The sequence below is a fragment of the Rattus norvegicus genome, chromosome 8 (assembly GCF_036323735.1).
Source record: "Rattus norvegicus strain BN/NHsdMcwi chromosome 8, GRCr8, whole genome shotgun sequence".
In the NCBI taxonomy this organism is placed as follows: Eukaryota; Metazoa; Chordata; class Mammalia; order Rodentia; family Muridae; genus Rattus; species Rattus norvegicus.
Window position 1 is genome coordinate 75,530,892 of NC_086026.1, and position 24,311 is coordinate 75,555,202.

At 43.3% G+C, this 24,311-nt stretch overlaps 1 protein-coding gene across 6 annotated transcripts in view; it reads right to left on the reverse strand.

The window, feature by feature from the left end:
* Positions 1-24,311, reverse strand: part of Snx1 (sorting nexin 1) — a 49,708-nt gene that overhangs the window by 15,112 nt on the left and 10,285 nt on the right. For 5 of the 6 annotated variants that reach the window (XR_010054037.1, XR_010054038.1, XM_063266236.1 and 2 more), the window contains exons 2-10: positions 18,135-18,246; positions 10,919-11,046; positions 10,370-10,436; positions 6,351-6,394; positions 3,389-3,530; positions 2,455-2,533; positions 1,574-1,649; positions 460-573; positions 200-293 (exon numbers count right to left, since the gene is read on the reverse strand). Coding sequence is in view for 4 of the 6 variants with exons in the window: in XM_063266236.1 (XP_063122306.1) it covers positions 200-293; positions 460-573; positions 1,574-1,649; positions 2,455-2,533; positions 3,389-3,530; positions 6,351-6,394; positions 10,370-10,436; positions 10,919-11,046; positions 18,135-18,246 (856 nt within the window). In the remaining 2 variants the exon portion in view is untranslated. Of the gene's footprint in view, positions 1-199; positions 294-459; positions 613-1,573; positions 1,650-2,454; positions 2,534-3,388; positions 3,531-6,350; positions 6,395-10,369; positions 10,437-10,918; positions 11,047-18,134; positions 18,247-24,311 lie in introns of those variants that run through there. The other variant, XM_063266235.1, reaches the window with a different exon arrangement.

Sequence of the window (24,311 nt, forward strand, 5' to 3'; positions counted from 1 at the left end):
CCCAGGCAGGCTCCCTCCACCCTCTGCCCATAGTGGTTTAAGTCATGTTTCTTGCCAGGAGAGTGGGGCGCATCTTGCTTATCAGAACATCATGCAACAGGTGGGCTGACAATTTCCACTTGAATGGCTAAGAACAGCAAGCCTCTCATCTCCAGCCCACTGAAGACACCGTTTCCCCCAGTGCAGTGTGTGTGGTTACCTTTCCTATGGTTGACTAGAGTCTCCACCACAGCGTGCAGCTTCCGTAGGCGCTGTTCCTCACACTCCACCTCCTGGAGCTTCTCCTCGAACCACTGGAAACACAGCCAGAGCTGGCTTGAGTGTTCAACAAAGTGTAGGGAGCTGCCTTTCTTTAGCAGCTTTTACAAAAGCTGTGTTTTTGTTTTGTTTCTTTTAATTGAAAAGAATCTCAGGAATTGTAGGACTTCTTAGGGCATCTGAGAGATACCGTCTACTCACAATGTCTGATTCATTCATCTTGATGGTCATTTTGCTGACTGCATCTGTAGCTTTGTTGAACATCTTAAGGAGACCAGCACCACTTAGAGCCTGCGTACCTACAGCTCGAGGCAGCTACAAGACCAAGGCGGGGATGCAAGTTATCTGTTGCCCCTTTAAGGTTCAGAAGAATTAGTATCCATCAGATGGTAGGCCCAAAACTTGTCAACAAGTTACTTGACTATAGACTGCTGTACTCTACGGCAGTTACAGGAATCTAAAACTAGTAAATGCAGAAGCAAAACCCAAGCACCACGTCAGTAAGAATCAAACGCACTTTCAGCTTTTGGTATTATTCCTAGAAAGAGAGCAGACAGACAGTGCTATGTGGCCAGGCAACACCAAGTCATGACTGTTTGCCTACCCACGTGTGACCTACTTAAACACCAAGCATTCCTTTACATTTGTTTTGACATTAAAATTATTGTGTGTGAGCATTCACAACAGCACACATACAGAGGTCAGAGGTAGAGGCCATTGCTGGAGTTGGTCATCTCCTTCTACCTTTACATGGTAACCTTACGTCTAACTCGGGTCCTCAGGAATTCAGAGCAAGGACTTTCCCCAGCGTTCCTTTAACTGCATTCCTTTGTTAAAATTAAAGGCTTCTGCAGGGTATGGTGACACACACCTTTAATCCCAGCATAGGCAAGGATAGGTAGAGAGGCCAAGTCTTTAAAAAAAAAAAGGTGTTTGCTGTGTAGATGTTTTCTTTAGTTACTAAAAATCGAGGTGTCTCCAATTTTTCACAATCATGAATACCCTATGCATAGTCTATTAAAAATGGCCACTTCAGTCAACCCTTGCCATATGATGGCTCTGTGGTCTGTGGTAACTGGTTTTTAACTAATGCCTCTCAGTCTCCTAACAAACTACACATTAGTAACTCACGAGAGGCTTGCCTAGACCCTGACAAACAGAGCACTGTGCTCCATAGGACGCCAGTAGGTCACTATTTGACCACACATAGAGCCCTGGAAATCCTTGTTCTCTTGGGGGTCACAAACTCACTGGCTATAGCAGTTTCCTTTCACTCAGGGTAGTGAGAGATGATAAAGTTTGGTGTAATACTAACCTCTTCTTTTTCTAAAAACTCCCTGACATCTGGGTCCTGTAACATGGTAGGATGATTCACAATTCTTTGAAGGTACCTAAGGGTAAATAAAAAAACAAAAACAAAAACAAAAACTGGTTAGGGCTCTGCTTCCTTAGTTTGTTTCAAGACAGGGTTTCTCTATGTAGCCCTGTCTATTCTGGAACTCACTCTGTAGACCAGGCTGGCCTTGAACCCAGAAATCTGCCAGAGCCTGCCTCCCAAGTGCTAAGATTAAGGTTCAGTGAGCCACTACTGCCCAGCTCTGGCTAGGACTCTCAGGAGTTGGGGTGTTGCCCAGCGCCAGCCCGGACTCGTGCCTTTTATTATGTAAAATCAGATAAGGCACTTAAGCAAATCTCTGTGAGTATTTAACATTTCACATTCTTCACATTTCAAAAAGACAACTAACTGACTCTGAGAGACCCCAGAACCTCCCACTAGATTATCCACGAAGAAAGTATGGCAGTTCAGTGGGGATGGAGAAGAGAAAGAGGGCTTAAGACTGAGGTGGGGGGGCTGGGGATTTAGCTCAGTGGTAGAGCGCTTGCCTAGGAAGCGCAAGGCCCTGGGTTCGGTCCCCAGCTCCGAAAAAAAAAGAAAAAAAAAAAAAAAAAAAAAAAAAAAGACTGAGGTGGGAGGGGGTTGAGGATTTAGCTCAGTGATAGAGCGCTTGCCTAGCAAGCGCAAGGCCCTGGGTTCGGTCCTCAGCTTGGGGGGGGGGAGGGGAGGAAGACTGAGGTGGGAAGGGAAGGGATATAAAGGCAGGTGTAGCTGAGCTCATCTCAGCTCATCTCCAGTAGAGAAGCACAGAAGCAGCTTCTCCCATCTAACATGACCAAGAACAGCTCTCAGGTACCTACCTTTCCAAAGCAGCCCTCCGTTTCTCAAGAAACTCTGCAGAAGAAGAATCTTCCTTCCCAACCTTCACCTTTGTCATTCCTAGAGTAGAATTTAAGAAACAAATATAGCAGAAATAGTAAAAAGGATACATCTAAGTATCTAAGTTTTCTAAAGAGTCATCTGAAGGAATGATGGTAAGGAGAGCTCTGCACAGCATCATCTAAGGTCATGAGCGGACGTGGACTAAAGTTCTTATACTAAGTCCTTATGAGTGTACATGCTGGGGGCTGTAAACTATGGGATTTAGAATGTATATTGTCTTAAGAGATAAAAGCACACTGGGTGTGGTGGCACAAGCAAGGAGATCTCTTAAGTTCAAGGTCAGCTTGTTCTACATGGTGAGTTCCAGCCATCTAGGTGTTCATACAGAGATCCTATAAGGATATGTGTGCACACGTATGAGTGTCTGCTCAGCGGCTATGAGCATATAGGTCCCATTTCTAGCTATGTGGGGTTTACAACTCTAGTTCTGAGGGATCTGGCAGCCTCTTCTGTCTTCTTAAGGCACCCGACACACACATAGTACCCAACATGCATGTAAGTATGCAAAGTCCCATAGATACACAGTTAAACAATAGGAAAATGCGCTGAGATTCTGAGTGCAGACTGACAACCACTTGGTGGCAGGAGCAAGAGCAATCACAACGAGTGCCCGAGACTGAGGGTATCGCTCAGTGGTAGTGTCTTCCTAATATGCATGAGGCGCTGTATTTAAATACCACCACCACCCCCACCACCCCACTACCTCGTGTGCGCACGCACACACAATCTTCCCCGGGTTGTGGTGCATGCCTGTAATTCTAGCACTCATGAGTCTGAGGCAGAAAGAAGCTGTAAAGCAGTCCGGCTGTTTCTCTAGTGCCCCGAGTGTTATTAGAGACCCGGCTTGCTTACCTATTAGGCTCTTCTCAGGTGGAGGAGGGACAATGAAACCATTCTGGGAGTGCTTCTCTGAGAGCTTCTCATAAAGACCCAGAAAGTCACTGAATCTTCTTTTCACTGCAAACTGCCTACTTCTGAACATCGGTAAGCTTGTCTTGGGGATGGAAAACACAAGGCAATTTAATTCCAAATCCAGAATGAGTTATCTATCCTACTGACATCAAAGGAAACAGATTACCTTGCCCTTTAGACAAATGGCAAATAACCTTGTCCAAAACAGAGGCTTTTCTTTTTGAGCAGCCTAGAAATCTAAGAAACCCTACTTGAAATAATAATAATTTCAAGTGCATAAAAAAATAGGATTATATGACTTGGGGGGATGGCTTAGTGGCTTGCGCTGTAAGCATAAGGGCCAATTTGAATCTGCAATATCCACAGAAAAAGCTGGGTAAGGTTGTTGGTGATGTACACCTTGAATCCCAGCACTTGGGAAGAAAAGACAGTCAGATTTCTGAGTTCGAGGCCAGCCTGGTCTACAGAGCCAAGTTCCAGGACAGCCAGGGCCACACAAAGAGACCCTGTCTAAAATAACAAAACAAAATAAAGCAAAACAAAAAAACCCAAAAAAACCAAAACCAAAAACAAAACAAAAAAAAAAACCAAAAAACCAAAACAAAACCCAAACCAAACCAAAACAAACAAAGCTAGGCATGCCTGTACCGAAGCACTGGGAAGGTGGAGGGGGAGACAGGTAGATGCCTAACCCAGTGACTTCTAGCCAACTGGTTTTGCCAAAAAGGTAAGCTTCAGGTCCTATGAGAGCCTCTGTCTAAGTCAGTAAGACAGAGAGCTATAGAGTTAAGACATCCAATATCTTGTTGTGCTTCCCACAAGGACACACACGAGTACACACACCTGCACACTCAAGTGTATATGAGGTTATAAAGGCAGCCAATAAAATTCAAATATAGTTTCATTCCTACAACACTTGCTCTAATAAACTAATAATGAATTCTAGTTAAAAGATACAATTCCATGGTTATTGTTAAGCAATTTGTCACTAATTGATTTACTTTAGGGTCAGCTACTAGAATCAACAGACAAACAAAACAAGACACACTGAAGAATGCTTCTGATGATGAGGAAATCAGACGACATATGTCTGTGAACAATAACCTCTAAAGTGCGGTGGGCTTTAGAGCCCACAGGAGGGCTAAAGACGTCTTCTAGTAAAAGTAAAAAGGAAATAAAAGAAAGCTGGTGTGCTGGCTCAGTGGTAAAGAACACGGACTGCTCTTCAGAGGACCAGGGTTCAATTCCCAGGTCCCACATGGTGAGTCACAACCATCTGTATGTAACTGCAGTCCCAGGAGATTGGACATACATAACTTATAACATATAACGGGCAAGCTAGGGAATATGCATAACTTTATATTCATATTTCTATTTCTATTTGCCAGATTGGCAAAACTTACAGAGGTTGTCTCTGCCAGGTACTTACAAGGAAACAAATCAATGAGAACTTCTGAACAAATTTTTGTAAAAATTGGTACAAATAGTTTATATTCCTTGCATTCAAATTTCCTAGTTATTTGTATATCTAGAAGCATGAACATGGGATACCCACCAGACATTAGAGGAGATGTGCATAGAGTTCAGGTATGAAAACTGGAAACGCCCGGGGAAACAGGTTTGTATACTATGCTATATTCATGTAGCAGGCTGACTGTTGATATTTCCAACAAGGAGAGGTCTGAGAAACCATGCTAAATAAAGGATCCACTATTTTTAGTAGACTATTCTTATGAAACACAAAGCACCCTGTCACTTAAAAGATGCGCATGCAATCTTTTAAAGGGGAGGAGACTACGCAGGGGCAAGTGCCTGAGAGGTGTAAGCCGAGGCTATCACAGACAACCAGGAAGACAGCTGATGCAGCCAGTGCTGCTCTTGGTAGCAGCCAATGGTAGTAGGTCCAGGGCTGTTTTACTAGTGGGACAAAACAGTATCTAACTAGAAAGGTCCAGATCAAGGAGTAAAAGTTATAGAAAGTAGGAAAAGAAAGCCAGGTACAGGGGCAAATGCCTGTGATTCCAGCACTCGGGAGACTGAGGAAGGAGGTCATAAGTTCAAGAACAGTCTGGCTTTGTGTCAGCTGAGGTTGGGCACACTTGTAGTCCCAGTGCTACAGAGGCTCAGGTGAAATAAAAGGTTGAGACCAGCTATATAGGGCTATATGGGGAGATCCTGTCTCCAGCACCAACCAACCTCAAATCCCTCCGTTCTGAGGGAGCATATAGATAGCTTTTGCTTCTTTCAAAGAGGGTCTCGCTAAGGACCCCAGGCTATTCTCAAACTCCTAATCCTCCTGCTTCTGCCCCTGTAGTGCTGAGTTTACAGATGTAGGCCACCTTGTCTGGTCCAAGCACTGAAGAACTGTAAACTGATAATTACTCTCCATTCGAGGCAATCCATTAAACTAGTTCCAGTCACATACTTCCTAAGAGGGATAGAGCAAAAATCAGATATGCTGCACGTCGTAAACCTTGCAAAGTTACAGCTTTCTGGAAGAATATTGGGGAGGCCTAGGCTGGTGTACCTAGTTAAGATTACAAAGGCGAGGGGTGGGGGTGGGGGAGATGGCTCTGAGGTTAAAAGCACCGGCTGCTCTTCCAGGGGATCTGGGTTGGGTTCAGTTCATCTGTTACTCTAGTTCCACATGTTCTGGCACCCTCTTCTGGCCTCTGTGGTCACTAGGCATGTACATGTGCACAGGATATACATGCAGGCAACAGTCATACACGTAAAATAAGAAAAGACTGACAAGGCAACACAGACTTGCTATAGCTTGATAAATAGGAGGAGGTTATTGGGAAGGAAACAAAAAGCTTCCCAGAAATGGTCTAGATGTTAGTTAACGTTGGTCAAGCAGTCAGGGCTACTGAGGGGCCTGGGCAGTGCCACTGGGACTCACCTGTGTGGTGACTTTGTAGGCTACATAGGCATTCATACCGTCCCCTGTGGGAGAATAAGAAACGAGAAGGAATTAATCTCTCAACTAAAGGAAGGGAAGCTAATCCAATAACGTGTAACTAGAGACCATAAGCTACAGAAGCCCTGTATTCAAACGGCTTGCTGTATCTCGAGGCTTTATAAGCAACCCCAAAATTCACTTTTTCCCTGTGCCTTGGGGGTTGTGTGGCATACATGCCTGTACGGATGCTGGCTGGGCCCCAGTTTGAGTCAGACAAGAGAGTCAGTCCCCTGTTCCAAAGCCAGGCTCCATTTATACCCTCACAGAGCAGCACTGGATGCTGACAATTCATCACTTGTTACCACGCCAATATTTGGGCTGGTTACACACATCTGTCCAAAACCAAACAATTCTCTTGCTGTATAAAGCAGGAGAAGGAAGCTACTGATATAAAAGGAAACAAGTAGTTCTACCCGAGGCTAGCTCCAGGCTTGGTCTGCTCTTTCAGAGGTCCCACCACTGGTGCTGGCAGACACTGACCTCTCTGATCTAGCATGCTCACCCAGAGCAAAGGGCCTGGCAGGAAGACACTTGGGCTGCCTGATGTCACAAAAATCTCTCTTTCCTGGAGGAATAATTTTTATGAAAAAGCCATTGACTGTTAAATAATCTGGGATTCAAGCAACTATTTTTCTGTGTGGTAGTGTCCTGACCTAGACCACTTAGGGAGATAAAGGCACTATTGACTCCCTGAGCCTTGGAAAGGCACGGACTGGAAGGCAGACAAAGCCCTAGGACCATGGGGTTTAGAGTAGCTCCACACCCCCTTCCTGATTCCTCCTCTCAGAAAACAGGAAAGCCTAGGCAAACAATTCCCAGTTGCCTTTGCTTCTGATCTGATTCTGAAGTGAGGGGCCAGGGAGAAGGGCAGAAGTGGATCAGCAGGGTCATACTTCACAACATTTCACTGTGGATGTAGAAATGCCTGCTTTTATTTGTAAGGGCATGTGCACACACACAAAGGCCAGAAATTATACAGAAATAGGAGGTATACCCATCTTACCAACACGTACCAAAAAGGGTGTTGCAAAATACAAGTTAACCTAAAAAAAATTACCTTATATTGGCTACCACCTTTACACTCAGAAACACACTGCCTAATACTAAGAATTTGTTTACCATGCATTAAAAACAACTTTTTTTTTTGGTTTTTTTTTTTTTTTTTCGGAGCTGGGGACTGTACCCAGGGCCTTGCGCTTCCTAGGCAAGTGCTCTACCACTGAGCTAAATCCCCAACCCCAAAAACAACTTTTTAATATAATGGAAATTTCTCCCACCATAGAATAGTCATGGTCAGTTACATAATTTAGCAGCCACAGGAAGAAAAGCCCAAGTGTCCATATCCAATGAATATGTAGCCAAGCAGGGCCTCCGGACACTGCCCCAGCTAAAGCAGTGTGTGCAGAGAGGTACAGAAGCCCTGAAAGCAGCTTAGCCACACAACAATCTGAGAATGCAGTTTTCCTAAATAAACCCAAGTTGGAGACGGCATATGCAAATTACCAAAATTCTAAAAAGCATACCCTGGTAAATGTGCAATTCTAATTTATTGAGATGCATGCTGGGATGAGACACGCATGTTGGCTAAACAGCCCACACAAACAGAACCTGCTGTTACAGAGATCGGGTCCTGATTAGAAAAAAAATGTTTTAATTAGCCAGTTTCTGACTAAGAATATAGAACAAGGGAATGAAAGCTTAGCACTTAGGAGTAATTTGTGTTCAACTCTGATTTGTGAGCTGTTTAAATTACTCTGTATGTAGGGTCAGGTATGCCCCTCTAGGTAACACAACTTTACTTGAAAGCATTGTTTTCACAGGTAAAATGAAGATATTAGGGTGTGCACTGGCTGGTTTTGTGTGTCAACTTAACACAAACTGGAGTTATCACAGAGAAAGGTGCCTCCTTTGAGGAAATGCCTCCATTAGATGAAGCTGTAAGGCATTTTCTCAATTAGTGATCAAGGCAGGAGGACCCAGCCCATTGTGGGTGGTACCATCCCTGGGCTGGTGGTCTTGAGTTCTATAAGAAAGCAAGCTGATGGGGTTGGGGATTTAGCTCAGTGGTAGAGCGCTTGCCTAGCAAGCACAAGGCCCTGGGTTCAGTCCCCAGCTCCAAAAAAAAAGAAGAAAGAAAAAAAAAAAAAAAAAAAAAAAAAAAGAAAGCAAGTTGAGCAAGGCAGGGGAAGCAAGCCAGTAAGTAACATTCTTCCATGGCCCCTGCATCAGCTGCTTCCTGACCTGCTTGATTTCCAGTCCTGACTTCCTTTGGTGATGAACAGCAATGTAGAAGTGTAAGCTCAATAAACCTTTTCCTCCCCAACTTGCTTCTTGGTCATGATGTTTGTACAGGAATAGAAACCCTGACTAAGACAGGGTGGATCAAGTATAACATGTGTCCCTAAAAAAAAAAGGGGGTGGGGGTGGGGGGGCTGGAGAGATGGCTCAGAGGTTAAGAGTACTGACTGCTCTTCCAAAGGTCCTGAGTTCAAATCCCAGCAACCACATGGTGGCTCACAACCATCTGTAATGGGATCTGAGGCCCTCTACTGGTGTACATGAAGACAGCTAAAGTGTACTCATATATAATAAATAAGTAAATTAAAAAAAAATAGGGCAACTCAGACAGGTGTTCCTGGAGGGATGATGATGTGGACACTTAGAACTACATGGGACAGTGGTGACAAGGTACTGGTGCATCTTCAGGACACAGCACACCTAAGATGACTAGAAGACATGCAAAGACCTTCCTTCCCATAGGATTTCAAAGGAACACGGCCATCCCACACCGTGATCTCCCGCTTTCCAATTCAGAACTGTGAGGAAATCTCTGATTTTTGTTTTTAAGCAAGGTTTTCATTCTGTAGCCCAGGTTAGCTTCCAACTCACGACACTCTTCCTGTCTCAGCATTCAAGAGCAGGAAGGACAGGTATAACCCACCATCCCTGGCCTATGTTATTGTCTTAACTCTTTTAAGTTTGTGGGTCTTTACTACATCAGTTCTAGGAAGCGAACAGCTTTAGGTAACTCCCTCTCCTGGTTCAAAATCACAACAGTAAATATTCAAACAATGAGTAGCATTTATAATTTGTATTATTCTACTAAGGATGTAATAAGGATATAGGTGGTTAAGCTTAAAATTAAGGTGTTAAGGGGCTGGAGAGATGGCTCAGTGGTTAAGAGCACTGACTGCTCTTCCAGAGGTCCTGAGTTCAATTCCCAGCAACCACATGGTGGCTCACAACCATCTGTAATGAGATCTGGTGCCCTCTTCTGGCCTGCAGTCACATATGCAGGCAGAATGCTGTACATAAACTAAATAAATAAATCTTAAAAAAAAAAAAATTAAGGTGTTAAGGAATAGGCAAGAGACTTCTAGATATGTCACCCAAGGCCCTGGTCCTACTTTTACACTGAACCACACGCTGCCCTAACAGGATGCTACTTTCCTGGGTCCTCTGCAAAAGCAGTGGATGCTCTTTAATGCTGAGTCATTTCTCTCCTGCTCCTGTCTGTAGCTTGTTGTTATTATTATTACTACCATCATCACCATTATCATCTAATTTTGCATTTCTACGTATGTGGGCATGACCATGACATGATACACATGTGGAGGTCAGAAAACAACTTTCAAAGTGGGTTCTACCCTTCAACATGTGGGCTCTGGGGATCAAACTCTGGTTCGGTTGTGAAGCTTGGCTGCAGGTACCTTCAGTAATCTTCTGGACCCCATTTGAGTTTCTAAAGATTATAGTTATATTTCATCTCTGGATTTTCTTCCCAAAGATAAGAAAAGAAATCTAAGTGATGTGGCTGATTACTCTGACCTCAGAAGCATAGCCCCAGAAAAGAGACCGATGAAGCACCCCACCTTTGCTGGTTCAACTTTGTTGAGAGCCACTCCCTAAATGGCTGCTCAGGGCTCATGGTAACATCATGAGAGTCCCAGGACACTTACCGATCTTCTCAGGATCAGTGATACCAACTGTCAAATCAAACTGATCCTCCTGTTCTTCTTCCTCCAGCTTTAAAAAGAAAAACCAGGAGAGCTGCTATAAAGAAGGCTAGACATTACAAAATTCAATACCTCTCAATATAATGAAGTTAAGATGTTCTTCTCAGTGCTCACTTCTGTCCTACAGTGTAAGTCATGAACCAGTTCAGTCATTTCATGTACACTTCCCCACACCCCTACTTCCACAATAACCAGTAAGTAGAGAATTTTAGTTGACTTGATCTTCTTTGGACTAAATAAGGAATAGAGAGAGCTGTATTCCTGCATATGGAAGCTCCAATCAGGGACCAGTGAAAGCCTTTATGCTCTCCTTTGGGGAACAGACACCGTCTAACAAAGAGTTCTCCTTTGGATTCTGGTTGGGCATTAAACATGTATCTCCTTCAGGAGCCGCAAATGTTTTCTCAAAGTTCAAACCCAACAGAGCTCCAGACTGGCAGCACATAGTTCCAAAGATACAAAAGCAAGAAGACCAACAACACATGCTCTTACCTCTTCATAGCTTGGCTGTGGCTTAGGAGAATTTGTGGCTTCTTGCGTAGGATGAGGAATAAGTGTTTTGCCTGGCATTGTCTTCTGGTTATTCTGTGTGCTGTCCAGGGATAGTTCCACTGTGGCATCTAAAACAGTTGATAGTTTAAAATGAGTGTCAGTAGTGGGTTTTGAAGGCTGAACATCAGTCCTACAGGAAGGATGAGGCCCACAATAAGAATGAATGTCAAGCACCGAATACAACAAAAACAAGAGGCAGTTTTTACATGAGTCAAAGGAGAAGGCACTGAGGGAGGGCTGCTCTAGCACAGGTTTGGTAGAGAAAGCTCTCCCTTTCATTTCAGACACAACTGTTTGGCTATCTTAGACCAGAGAACCAGGAGTCTAGCAAAAATCAGCATGTCAAATATTTTACTCTTTGGAGTTGTCTTAGTCAGGGTTTACTGCTGTGAACAGACACCATGACCAAGGCAATCTTATAAGGACAACATTTAACTAGAGCTGGTTTACAGGTCAGAGGTTCAGTCCATTATCATACAGGCAGAACAAAGTGGCATCCCAGCAGGCATGGTGCAGGAGAACCTGAGAGTTATCTGAAGGCTGCTGGCAGAGTACTGGCTTCTAGGCAGCTAGGAGTAGGTAAGGTCTTCGAGCCGATGCTCAGTGACACACCTACTCCAACAAGGCCACACCTCCAAATAGTGCCACTCCCTGGGCCAAGCATTTATAAACCATCACATTCCACTCCCTGGTCCCCATAGGCCTGTTCAAACGCATGAGTCTGTGGGGGCCATATCTAGCCATGGCATAAGAAGTCCAACCTACAAAGTCCTCATAGTCTATAGCAGTCTCAACAACGTTCAAAGTCTCTCCTAAGATTCATCCAATCACTTAACTATAATCCCCAAAGTAAGACAGGAAACCAGCTGGGCACATGCCAAACTTTGCCTCTTCGTGTCTGACGTCAAAGCAGTCTTCGATCTCAAACTCCCTTTTCATCTTTGTTAACTGCAACAAATCTCTTTCTTCTGGGTGGTTCCACTCCTTATTAGCAGCTTTCCTCAGCAGATAGCTCACAGCTTTGGCATCTTGAACTTCTTGGGGTCTCCAAGGCAACTTCAATGTTACAGCTTCTTGTTTCAATGTCCAGGATCTACACATGATCTTCTGGGCTCCTTCGAAGGGCTGGCCAGTACTGCCCTGTCTAAACTCAGGTTGATCCACTTCACTGCTGCTGCTGTTCTTGGTGATCATCCCATGGTACTGGCATCTCCAAAACATGGCATCTCCCACTGCAACTAGGCTTCACCAGTAGCCTCTCATAGGCTCTCTTCATGGTGCCAAGCCTCAACCCCTTTGCATGACTCCTTCAGTCCTGGACCATCAGCTACAACTGAGGCTGCACCTTCACCAATGGCCTTCCATAGCCTCTCACAGTGCCCAGCCTGAGCTGCTCTTCATGACCTATTCATACCTTCAAAACCAGTACCAGCTGAGCAACTCTTCACATTACCAAGTCCAGCTATAGCACAGGTACAACCTAGGCTATCTCTGGAACACAGCTTCTTTGTGCTCTCAGAAAACACTTCCCAAAAGATATCACTGCAGTGATGCTGGTCTCTTCTTAATCACCACTAACTTCTTAACTCCAGCTCACCAGCATCAGTTGTCCTAGTAGTCCCTTCTATTTTTCCTTCTAAAGTCAGAGCCACATGGCTAAAGCTGCCATGTTCTGCTGCTTACCAGGGCTGGAACATGGCCCTCCACGCCTTATTCTAGTATCAGCTTTCTGTTTTCTGACTCCCTCTCTGCCTAAACCCAGCTGTCCTGGAACTTGTTCTGTAGATTGACCTTGAATTCAGAGATCTGCATGGCTCTTTCTCCTATAATGCAGGTATTAAAGGTGTGTACCACCATGCCTGGATTTAAGATTTTTTTCTTTTCAGCTAGAACCTGCTTTGTCCTAGGCTGACCTTGAACTCAAGAGATGTTTGGCGTTGTCTCCTGGGATTACAGGTGTGTACCATCATGTCTGGATATAAACTTAGCTGGGTAGGATCTTGCCCCCAAATTCCTTAATTTGTTATCTCCTAGAACATAGGATTCAGTTCCATTTCACTTCCTGGTGCCCCTTTTATAATTGAACCATATATTTTATATTTTTCCTTTCTAAACTTGCTATGCTTGTTCAAAACACTCTTTATGAGATTTAACCAGAGGACAAAGCTTCTGCTGGGCTTTTTTGAGACTTCCTTTGTCAATGCAATTAGCACAATTTTTTTTTTTTACCTTAGCCTCAGGAAGGCTCTTCAGATCAGGGCAAAAGCAGCCACATTCTTCACTAAAATACCACAAAAATAGTTTCTATGTCACATACTGAAATTCTTCTCATCTGAAACCCCTTGGGCCAGGTCTGCACTGCTCAAATTACCCTCAGTAACAAAGTCTACCACATTCCTACTAGGATAGCCCATTAAACCTCAACAGTTAAAGCATTCCAATGCTTTCCAAATGTAAAATCCCCAAATCCACATTGTTCAAAACAAAAACATGGATATCACAGCAATACCCCAGTCCCTGGTACCAACATCTATCTTACAGTTTTACTGCTGTGAACAGACACCATGACCAAGGCAACTCTTTTTTTTTTCCTCTCCATCTTTATTAAATTGGGTATTTCTTACTTACATTTCGATTGTTATTCCCCTTCCTGGTTTCATGGCCAACATGCCACCAACCCCTCCCCCTCCCCTTCTGTATGGGTGTTTCCCTCCCCATCCTCCCCCCATTACTGCCCTCCCCCCAAACAATCACGTTCACTGGGGGTTCAGTCTTGGCAGGACCAAGGGCTTCCCCTTCCACTGGTGCTCTTACTAGGCTATTCATTGCTACCTATGAGGTTGGAGCCCAGGGTCAGTCTTTGGATAGTGGTTTAGTCCTGGAAGCTCTGGTTGGTTGCCAAGGCAACTCTTTTTTTTTTTTTTCTTTTTCTTTTTTTCGGAGCTGGGGCCTTGCGTTTGCCAGGCAAGCCCTCTACCACTGAGCTAAATCCCCAACCCCCAAGGCAACTCTTATAAGGACAACATTTAATTGGGGCTGGCTTACGGGTTCAGAGGTTCAGTCCAGCATCATCAAAGCAGGAACATGGTAGCATCCAGGCAGTTATGGTGCAGGTGAACCTGAGAGTTCCTCTGAAGGCTGCTAGCAGACTACTGGCTTCTAGGCAGCTAGGAGTAGGTAGGGTCTTAAAGCCCAAGCCCACAGTGACACACCTACTCCAACAAGGCCACACCTCCAAATAGTCCTGCTCTCCGAGCCAAACATACTCAAACCATCAAGGCAGTGATCACTCAAAACATTACGTGAAGCTCATTTATTCTTGTTTGTATACGAGAGCACCTTTGCTTGTCTGCTTTATACACTGAATGACAGATCAGGCAAGTATACATCAGAGGAAGCCTCAGGAAAAATATCAACCAGAAAACGTGTAGCAACACTTGGAAAAGTGTGGTTTGGTACACTTGGTCACAGCACACTATGCTGATAGTTTAAGAACTAGTTACAGTGACAGCTTAGCTATACCCTGACAGAATAAGCTATCATTTGTAAATGCCGCCAGAATGAGGAGAGGGAGCAGCAGACCCAAAAACACTTCTGATTTTGAAGAGAAGACCCGGCCTTCACTTTAAGAACTGCCTCTATCTGGAGAAGATGCAGGTGAGCGGAACAACTCGTTCTCTGTGTGTTCCAGAGAAATGACTTCTAAAATAGCATTTTGTGCCATTTTTAGACATTAAAATTTCTTATGCAAATGTACTTCCTATGTGGAGCAGTGAAGCTAGAAATTCTAACCCTAACCAGTTCAGTTTTTTCTTTTTAGTAAAGAAAAACATAAACATTCACTTATAGGTTTTGGTCTGACTGTTACATATTCAGTTTAGTCTTGGGGACCACAGAGAAAGTTGCTTCCTTTTCTTTCTAGATTTTCACTGGGGGCTAAGCAGAAAAACCCAGAGACAGTTTTAGATTACTGTGCTGACCACTGAGTGTGAATCATTTTTGCAAAAGACCCTGCCATGGGGTCATAAATCCGGAAGCAGCACAGAGAATGAATATGATAGGTTGTGAGGTCTTCACAACAAGGGGCCAGCTCAAGTTTGTATGGGAGATTCACTTTATGCAGGTTCAGCATAACAGATCAAGTTAGTAAATGAAACAAGCACTATTCATTCAAACTATTCATTGGGTGAAACCGGGTGTGAGGAGATGTACTTGCAATCCCAGCATTCCAGACAGGTCCAGAGCACAGATCTAAAGTCTAGCTACTCCAAGGATGAGGCAAGAGGATTGATAATTCATGGTCTACCTGAGCAATTTAGTAAAACCTTATCTAACAACAACAATAATAATGCCAACAACAACAACAACAACAACAACAATGCTAGTCTCCCGGCTACTTTTTATGTCAACCTGACACAAATGCAGTCATCTAATAGGAAGGAGCCTCAGCTGAAAAACACATCCATGGGATTGGGGAGTAGGCAGGCATGTAGGGTATTTCCTTGATTAGTGACTGATATGAGCCAAATCCACTATGGGGAGGGACACCTCTGGGCTGGTGGTCCTGGGTTCTATAAGAAAGCAGGCTGAGCAAGCCGTAGGGAGCAAGTCAGTAAGCAGCATCCTCCATGGCCTCTGCACCAGCTCCTGCTGCCAGGTTCCTGCCTTGTTTGATGATGGACTGTGCTACCTTTCCTCATAGCAACAGAAATCCTAAGACAGCTGGGGATCTTATTCTGTGAAAGGAAACTTGCCAATACATGTGAGGACCTAGGATCAATCCCCTATACATGAACAAAACATTCCTAAGAAGCTGAAGTTGGATAAAAGGACCCTGTCTCACCTGGGCATGAATGTAATCTGGGCTTCATACTTATAACCTCAGACTTGGGAGACTGAGGCAGAAGGACTGCCATCATTTTGAAGCTAGCCTGGGTCACAGAGTAATGAGGGAAAAGGAGAGGGGGAAGAGAGAGAGAGAGAGAGAGAGAGAGAGAGAGAGAGAGAGAGAGAGAGAGAGCGAGCCAAAGACACGGCCTCAAAAAACAAACAAAAAACCTGCCGAAAACAAACAAATAAGCAGAAAAACAAAACAAAAAAATTCAAAAACCAAACCAAAAAAACCAAAAACTCCCAAACCCCATGACTCTCCACAGCTAGAGCTAGGCCAGACTGAGCTATACAGTAGACTCCTGTCTCAAACCAAACCAAAGGGAGAAGATGGAGCTCAGTGGCAGAGTACCTACTTAAGCATGCCTAACGGTCCTAGACTCAACCTTCAGAATGAAAAACAGAACTAAAATATCTTTGGTTTGTTGGGGATTTAGCTCAGCGGAAGAGCGCTTGTCTAGCGAGTGCAAGGCCCTGGGTTCGGTCCCCAGCTCCGAAAAAAAGAAAAAAGAAAAAAAAGAAAAAATATCCAATTTTTGGGTTGGGGATTTAGCTCAGTGGTAGAGCGCTTGCCTAGGAAGCGCAAGGCCCTGGGTTCGGTCCCCAGCTCCGAAAAAAAGAACCAAAAAAAAAAAAAAATATATATATATATCTTTGGTTTGCTAGAGGAATAGTTAAAGCCTTTTGAAAAGCTGAGCATCTTCTATAGAAATCACTATGAGATGTCAAATCTTTAAGTATACCTAAGGATGAAAATTTGGGCTTCTTTCCTTTGTGTTCCTAACAAGAATATGTGTTGAAAAGCCTTTGAGATCTAGAGGGATCAATCAGCACTATGTAACCTTGCAGAAAATAAATTTAAATTTCCACTGCGTATTAGTTGACTGCAAACACCTCAGAACATACTCCAGTCTCATAGCAGACACTCCTTCTATGGGCATTCTTGTTCCTTCCTTAGTAGTGAGGCAGTAACTCTGCCTGTGGCACTGGCAGCAGATGACATAAACCACAATGACTACGCTGAGAAAATCTGCAAGATCTACACAGTCATAGAGAAAGCCAATCACACGGTTACTTGGCAATAAGATTTCACGTTGTATAAGGAAAGATCACATAAATTTCAAATGCTCAAACACAAAAAGTATACCTTCTAGGTAAAGACAATTCATTATTCATGTATTTTATTCTTTTCTTTTATCCATTCCTCTCCCTCCAAAAACCCACTAACTACCCGAATGGGCAGTGTGTATGTTAAGGTTTCAGAGACCAAATGCAGTAGAAAAATCCTCTAAATCTTTGTATTCTTCAGGCCTCTTTGTTCCTTTCATGTTCATATCATCTGGGCATTTTTTCTTTATATTGAAATTTAAAATATCAAGATCTAAATAAACTTTCAGTTTTTCTTCTAAACTCAGATTTATATAAGATTCATATATATTCTACCTCCTCTAGTCTCTCATGGTTCTAAGGACTGGGCATGGGGACCCATGTCTAAAGCCTAGCCTAGGAGGCAGAGGCACAGTCACAGTCTGAGACCAACCTAGTTCACACAGCAAATTCCAGGTTGGCAAAGGCTACATAGTAAGGTAGTATCTCAGTAGATAGGGCTCAAAGTGATAAGAAATATCTGTAGTCCCAACTGTTTGAGAAGCTGATGCAGGAGGATTGTGAGCTCTAGGCCAAGTTACACAGAAAGACTACACATCTCAAATAAAAGTCTATCACTACTGCAATGGTTAATAACCTTATACTTTTGTGAGTTCCTGTGATATAGTATTTCTGTAATTCCCCTTACCATATTTCTAATTTTTAATAATTTAACTCATATTCTTTTTTTTTTTTTTTTTTAGTCTTTTTTTTGGTTCTTTTTTTTTCGGAGCTGGGGACCGAACCCAGGGCCTTGTGCTTCCTAGGTAAGCGCTCTACCACTGAGCTAAATCCCCAGCCCCTTAACTCATATTCTTAAAAATTAGATTTTTGTTTGTTTGTTTAGGGGGTTTTGTTGTAGGTTTTTTTTTTTTGTTTGTTTTTGAGACAAGGTCTCATTTAGCCTGTGCTGGCCTTGAACTTGCTAGGTAGCCAAGGATGAACCTGGACTCCTGATCTTCCTGTCTTTACCTCCCAAGTGCTGGTATCATAGACACAGATTCTATTGTGCCAGGCTTAAAAATTCTAATTTATGCATATGCACAGTGGTTTTTAATTTAATAGCTCATAACTTCATAGAGATGAATAAAAGGTGCCTAAATTTCGAGTCTCTACTTGCCTGCAAAGAGGTCCTGTGGCTCTTGGTCTTGTTCTTCATGGATCCCATTTTCTTTGGAACCATTTTTGATAGGAAAAAGGGATGTGGTTTTCTTTGGAGACTGGGGCTTACTCTAAAAACAAAAAAAAAAAATATTTTGAATAGAATGAAACCCTGAAAAACAAACTGCCTACCTAGAAAGGGACTATGGCGTCCCTCTGTCCCACAGTGTTTAGAAGACAGGTTCACTAGTTAGCTGGCTCAGCAAGTAGCCAATCATTGCTAGAACGAAGAGTGCTGCTCAGGTGACCACAGGGCTAAGTCCACACACATCACAGGTTAATTTGTATAACCAACATCTTGCTGGAATATGATATCCCAAACCACAGGAAACCAACATGGGGATGGAAATACACAGATAATTTCTAAAAAAAATTCTTTCTTTCTTTTTTTTTAGGGTAGAAGTGAGTATTTCAAGACAGGGTTTCTCTGTGTAGCCAGACCAAACTGGCCTCAAACTCAGGGATCCATCTGCCTGCCTCTGCCTCTCAAGTGCTGGGATTAAAGGTGTGTGCCACAATGCCCAGCCTGATGACCTTTTTTATTTCAAGTGCTGGCTGACAGGGTATATTCTAGTGACAAGGACATCACGTTGGAGTTCGGAGTTGAAGCTCTGATCCCAGGTTTCCTTTGTTGGGTTGGCTAAACTATTAACTGAAGCTTAGACATTCCTAACTCACCTGACAGACACAGGGAGACTTAACACTTTCTGTCTAATGCTGCTTAGAAGTACGGTTGGTTTTCATCTGCAACTGACATGGAAAAAAATTTTAGCCACACTCTATGGTGGATAGAGAGTAAGCCAGCCATGCTTGTTCTAATAGGCACACAGTGAAAAAGCAGTGGTCCTTGGCCTGTAGTAACAGCTCATCGCAGTCACAAACAAGAGTGGGGAAGCAGCCCAGGCCGGTACCAGTGTGAACAAAGCTGGATTGTGCCACATGCATCTACAGAAGGCCAGTTTATGCTACTGCAGGGCTTTGAAGTCAGACCCTAAGGCGAAGGCAGTTAAAAGACCTGATTTAAGGGAATTTTCCTAAAACATTCCCTTAACAAATCTGAGAGGGTTTGTTCCTTGGACAGGCCTTTCGGGCCCAACAGAGCAAAGTGAAATGACAGATCTTCTGATATTCTCTGAGTTTCTCATGCAAACAGCTTCCTCACCGTATTGGGCCTTCCTTTCAAGGAAAGAAAATTTTAGCTGCATTTGGTTTGTATTAGCTGTTCTGTGCTAATGAAGTTCAGTGGTAAATGTTAGACCTTATACAAATCTGTCTGAGAAGGTGGCCTCTCCTGTAGCTGCTCCCAATTATAAGAACAAAAGAGAATTACCAAAAGATAAAGAAACAGAATGAAGGCTGGAGAGATGGCTGAGAGGTTGAGAGCAATGACTGCTCTTCCAGAGGTCCTGAGTTCAATTCCCCGCAACCACATGGTGACTCACAACCATCTGTAATGGGATCTGGTGTTTCTGAAGACAGTGACAGTGTGCTTACATACATTAAGTAAATAAATCTTAAAAAAAAAAAAAACAAGCCAGAATGAAAACAAAACTAACACTTCCTGCCTAAAACCGCTCACAACCACTTTCTTCCTTCACTCTCACTCAAGGAGAGCTCAGAAGCCACCTAAGTTCTTTTAGCTTCTCTCCCACTGGCGCCAGCCCTCTTCAGAGGAAGAACTCAGGGAGCTTAGACTCAGTAGGCAGAAGGACAAGGGGGACTACAAACCAAAGAAACCAAAGCAACATGAAAGGGCCTGTTACAATTTCCAAAAGAATCCATTCCTGAGATATGTAGATGAATAAACCCGGCTCTCCACTTCTATCTACCGCCTGATCCTGGGAGGCAGCCTGTCATTGCTCTGCTAATCAAGCCACAGATCCAGATGAAAAAGCTACTTAGAGACAACCAGAGGTCCACCACCTGCCCCTCTCCCTCCACCCATCCATGACAAGCCCAGACCTAAGTCTGATGGAAACTGTGATGGAAACAAGATTTGTGCTATTAGTGAGCTAGGTAACACGTACCCTTGAGACTAGAGAAATGCTGTCAGAGATTCCCTGGGGCCCACATGCCTGGCTGGGCACAAGACAACTGAACAAAGTTGCCACACTAGTACTCTAATCTTTATCTGTAGCTCTTTTGTAACAGTAAGTATGTTTACATGTACATTTATAATATACATTTATAAACATACCTTTTTCAGGGCTGGGGAGATGGTTCAATGGGTAAAAGCACTGACCACACAGGCATGAGGGCTCAATTTTAGATTCTCAACACACACTTAAAAAGCTAACTACAGTGAGAATCAGGTAGAGACAGGAGGATCCTGGGAGCTTACTGGCCAGCCAGTCTAGTCAATTTCTCTCTGTGTCTCTGTGTCTGTCTGTCTGTCTGTCTCTCTCTCTCTCTCTCTCACACACACAAAACCCACACATACACAAAATGTTTTAAATTGATTTTCAGTTGATTTGTATTAATACTAAGAAACTAACCTTACTGAGGAGAACCTACTGTACATGTACTACTACTACTACTACTACTAATAAGCATAATAATGCTCTCAAGTTTAACTTACAACCAAGAACAACAACAACAACAACAAAAAAAAAAAGCAAATTGAACAAAGTCACTTTAAAAAAAGAAACAAAAGAAAAAAGAAAAAAATAAACCTTTGGGTCTTACTAAGTAAGTAGCTCAGGCTGTCCTCAAACTCACAGCACCATCTCCCAACTTTAGAGGTTAAATGTGGATGCCACCAAACTGGGCCAGAACCATTTTTAAGGTAAGGAGGAGGACATCCATGTCCGTGGTATCTCCACAGTATGCTGGTGGGGACAAGATAGGTCTACAGCTGCTTGCCTTCAAAATATAACCTGCCAGGCATCACAACAGTTTCCATACCTTATATCTAAGGTGAAAAGCTAATTCAAAAATTTTAAATTGTTTTATTTTTAATTTTGTGTGTGTGTGTGTGTGTGTGTGTGTGTGTGTGTGTGTGTGTGTGTGTTGGTATGTGCTTGTGAGTGTAGTGTCTGTGGAGGCCAGAGGCATCAGATTCTCTGGAGCTGGAATTGCCCCATATGGATTCCAGGAACCAAGTCAAGTCCTCTGCAAGAGCAAAATCCGCTCTTAATCTGTAAGCTATCTCGCCAGTCTCCAAAAGCTAACGTTTGGGGCTGGGGATTTAGCTCAGTGGTAGAGCGCTTACCTAGGAAGCGCAAGGCCCTGGGTTCGGTCCCCAGCTCAGAAAAAAAGAACCAAAAAAAAAAAAAAAGCTGACGTTTAACATGTGTAAGACTTTGTTTTAAGAAAGCCAGTTTTCTTTTCTTTTTTTTTTAAAGATTTATTCATTTATTATATATAAGTACACTGTAGCTGTCTTCAGATACACCAGAAGAGGGAATCGGATCTCTTTACAGATGGTTGTGAGCCACCATGTGGTTGCTGGGAATTGAACTCATGACCTCTGGAAGAGCAGTCGGGTGCTCTTAACCACTGAGCCATCTCTCCAGCCCAGAAAGCCAGTTTTCTAGCTAGATGAACTTACTTTTGGAGAAGGGAGAGACGCATTACACTGAATGCAGAACCAATGTGTAAATTATCCTTCTAGGACCTTAGTAAGCAGGCCTGGTAACACATCTGTAATCCAATGGTTCTTAACCTTTTAATGCTTCAACCCTTTAACACAATTCCTTATGTTGTGGTGACCCCCAACTGTTAAATTATTTTCTATTGTTGTTACTTCAAAACTAATTTTGCTGTTATGAATTGTAATGTAAATACCTGATATACAACCCCTGTGAAAGAGTTCCCAAAGGGGTCATGACTCACAGGCTGAGAGCTGCTGCTGCTGCTCTAACCCCAGCACTCAGAGGGCGAAGGCAGGAGGAGAGCAAGTTCAAGCCCAGATTCAGCTACTTGGAAGACCCTGTTTCAAAAACATCCTAGCTCCTTAATAGTAAGTTACAGCTACCCATCCCTTCAAAAGAGGAAGCATTTCTGGGTAACAAACAAAAACAGCAGTTGTAGTAAATAAAGCCAAGGAAACTATCCTGCTATCCTCCTTTGCCCTTTTATAAAAAAAGCAATGTTCTCTTTTGCTAGCAGATAAGGATATCCAATACCTGCTCACTCCTTTTGGCACTAGCAGGCGGTTTCACTGATAAGCCTGTCTAAAAGCTCCTGCTTATTACAAAAAGAGCAGAGAAATGGACAAATGCTAATCTTGGAGAGGTATTAGAATGATCTTGCAGGAAGTGGGGGCACTTTTATTTAGAGCAAATAGGTATTTCTCAACACATATCAGCCTCAAACTCTCAGACACAGGCTATGAGCATGCTTTTCTTAGCTTAGAAAGTAGGTGTGGGCTCCTCAGAGTGATGTGGCCAGTCTGGACTGAAAACCACTGCTGGGATTCCAGGCAACTTCCCATTAGATTAGCAGTTGTGATTCTTCCTCTTGTTGCTTAACTTCTCTTTGCCCTGCAGAGGACCTACGGGTTACATTTAAGGGACTTTACCCAGGCTGGAAAGACGGCTCAGCAGATAAAGGCACTTGGCAGATAAAGCTGTCTACCGATAAGCCTGAGGACGTGAGTTCAGTCACTGAAATGTACATGGTAGGAAGAGAGAGGCTTGACTCCTGACAGTTGTCCCCCTGGCCTCCAAATGTGGGCAGTGGTAACACACACACACACACACACACACACACACACACACACACGCACACACGCACACACGCACGCACGCACGCACGCACAGATAAATATGATAAATTCAGGTCACTGCATAAAAAACAACCACCCCCAATTGTACTTACAATCCCAACTCAATGATAAGGTGACACTGCCTGTGGAGGGCTAGACTGTTTATCTTTTAAAGACAAAATGAGCATAACTGAGTAAGGTTAAGGAGCCAAGGAGGGGCCACACCCATACAACAGGCCGCCTTACCATGAATGCTGCTCCCCTTGCCAACTTTACTATGGAAAATAAATGAGGTGGTATCTGTGTATTCTTACTAGTAGCAACAAACTGTCACAAACTCAATAGTTTAACAGTGCAAATTCATCATTCTTTATTCCTATCAGTGTCCATATAGAGAGCACCAGGCAAAAATCAAGATGCCAATCGGGCTGCCTTCCTTTCTGAAGGTGTTAGGCGGCAAATATGTGTAGATGACTCCTGTCCCAGAATCACGTTTAACAGTGGCTAACACCTGTACTTGGGAAAATGAGCATTTTGTGTCTGTTGGAATCTGGCTGCATCTACAAACTGCGTAACTAACTAAACAGTTAAATGTTTCACAGTACTACCTTCTCTCATAGCTTTAACAGCCCCTCCCACCCAGCACTGAGTCTCACGAGCCACAGAATTCCAAGGGCAGTGGTAGCTGAACTTGGATAGGAATAAAATTACAACTTTATTTTCCCTAACCTCTGGTAAAATATACCGTTTTCTCTGCTCATAAAGAAAGGCATAATTGCAACCACAGTAGTTGAGACGATAACTAATACACACTAAATGTCTTTTGTTTTGTTTTGAAGTGCTAGGACCAGAACTCAGAATCTTACCTACATTGGGCAAGCACTTCACCAGTGAGCCACAACCCCCAATCCAACAGTAGCTGTTGTTGTATGATGTAATTGCTATAGATACTGAAGTACCATTTGTGCCTGTCTTTATTTAAAAATTGTGGTAGCTAACTAGAGCTCTAGATTTTATTATTTAAAACATCAAAAGGATATGGTAAGCTAGGTATGGTGTTTCATGGTTACCAGCTCAGTATTTGAGAGGCCGAGGGAGGAGGACTGTCCTAAGTTCAAGGCCAGCTCGAACTACTGTATAGTGAGACCCTGTTTCAAAAAACAATTACTAATATAAATGGCTCCCTTTGTGAGCTGATGTATTTTATATGTTAAAATATTTTGGGGCTGGGGATTTAGCTCAGTGGTAGAGCGCTTACCTAGGAAGCGCAAAGGCCTGGGTTCGGTCCCCAGCTCCGAAAAAAAAGAACCAAAAAAAAAAAAATTTTTGTTTTGGGGCTGGAGAGATGGCTCAGCAGTTGAGAGCACTGACTGCTCTTCCAGAGTCATGAGTTCAATTCCCAGCAACCACATGGTGGCTCACAACCGT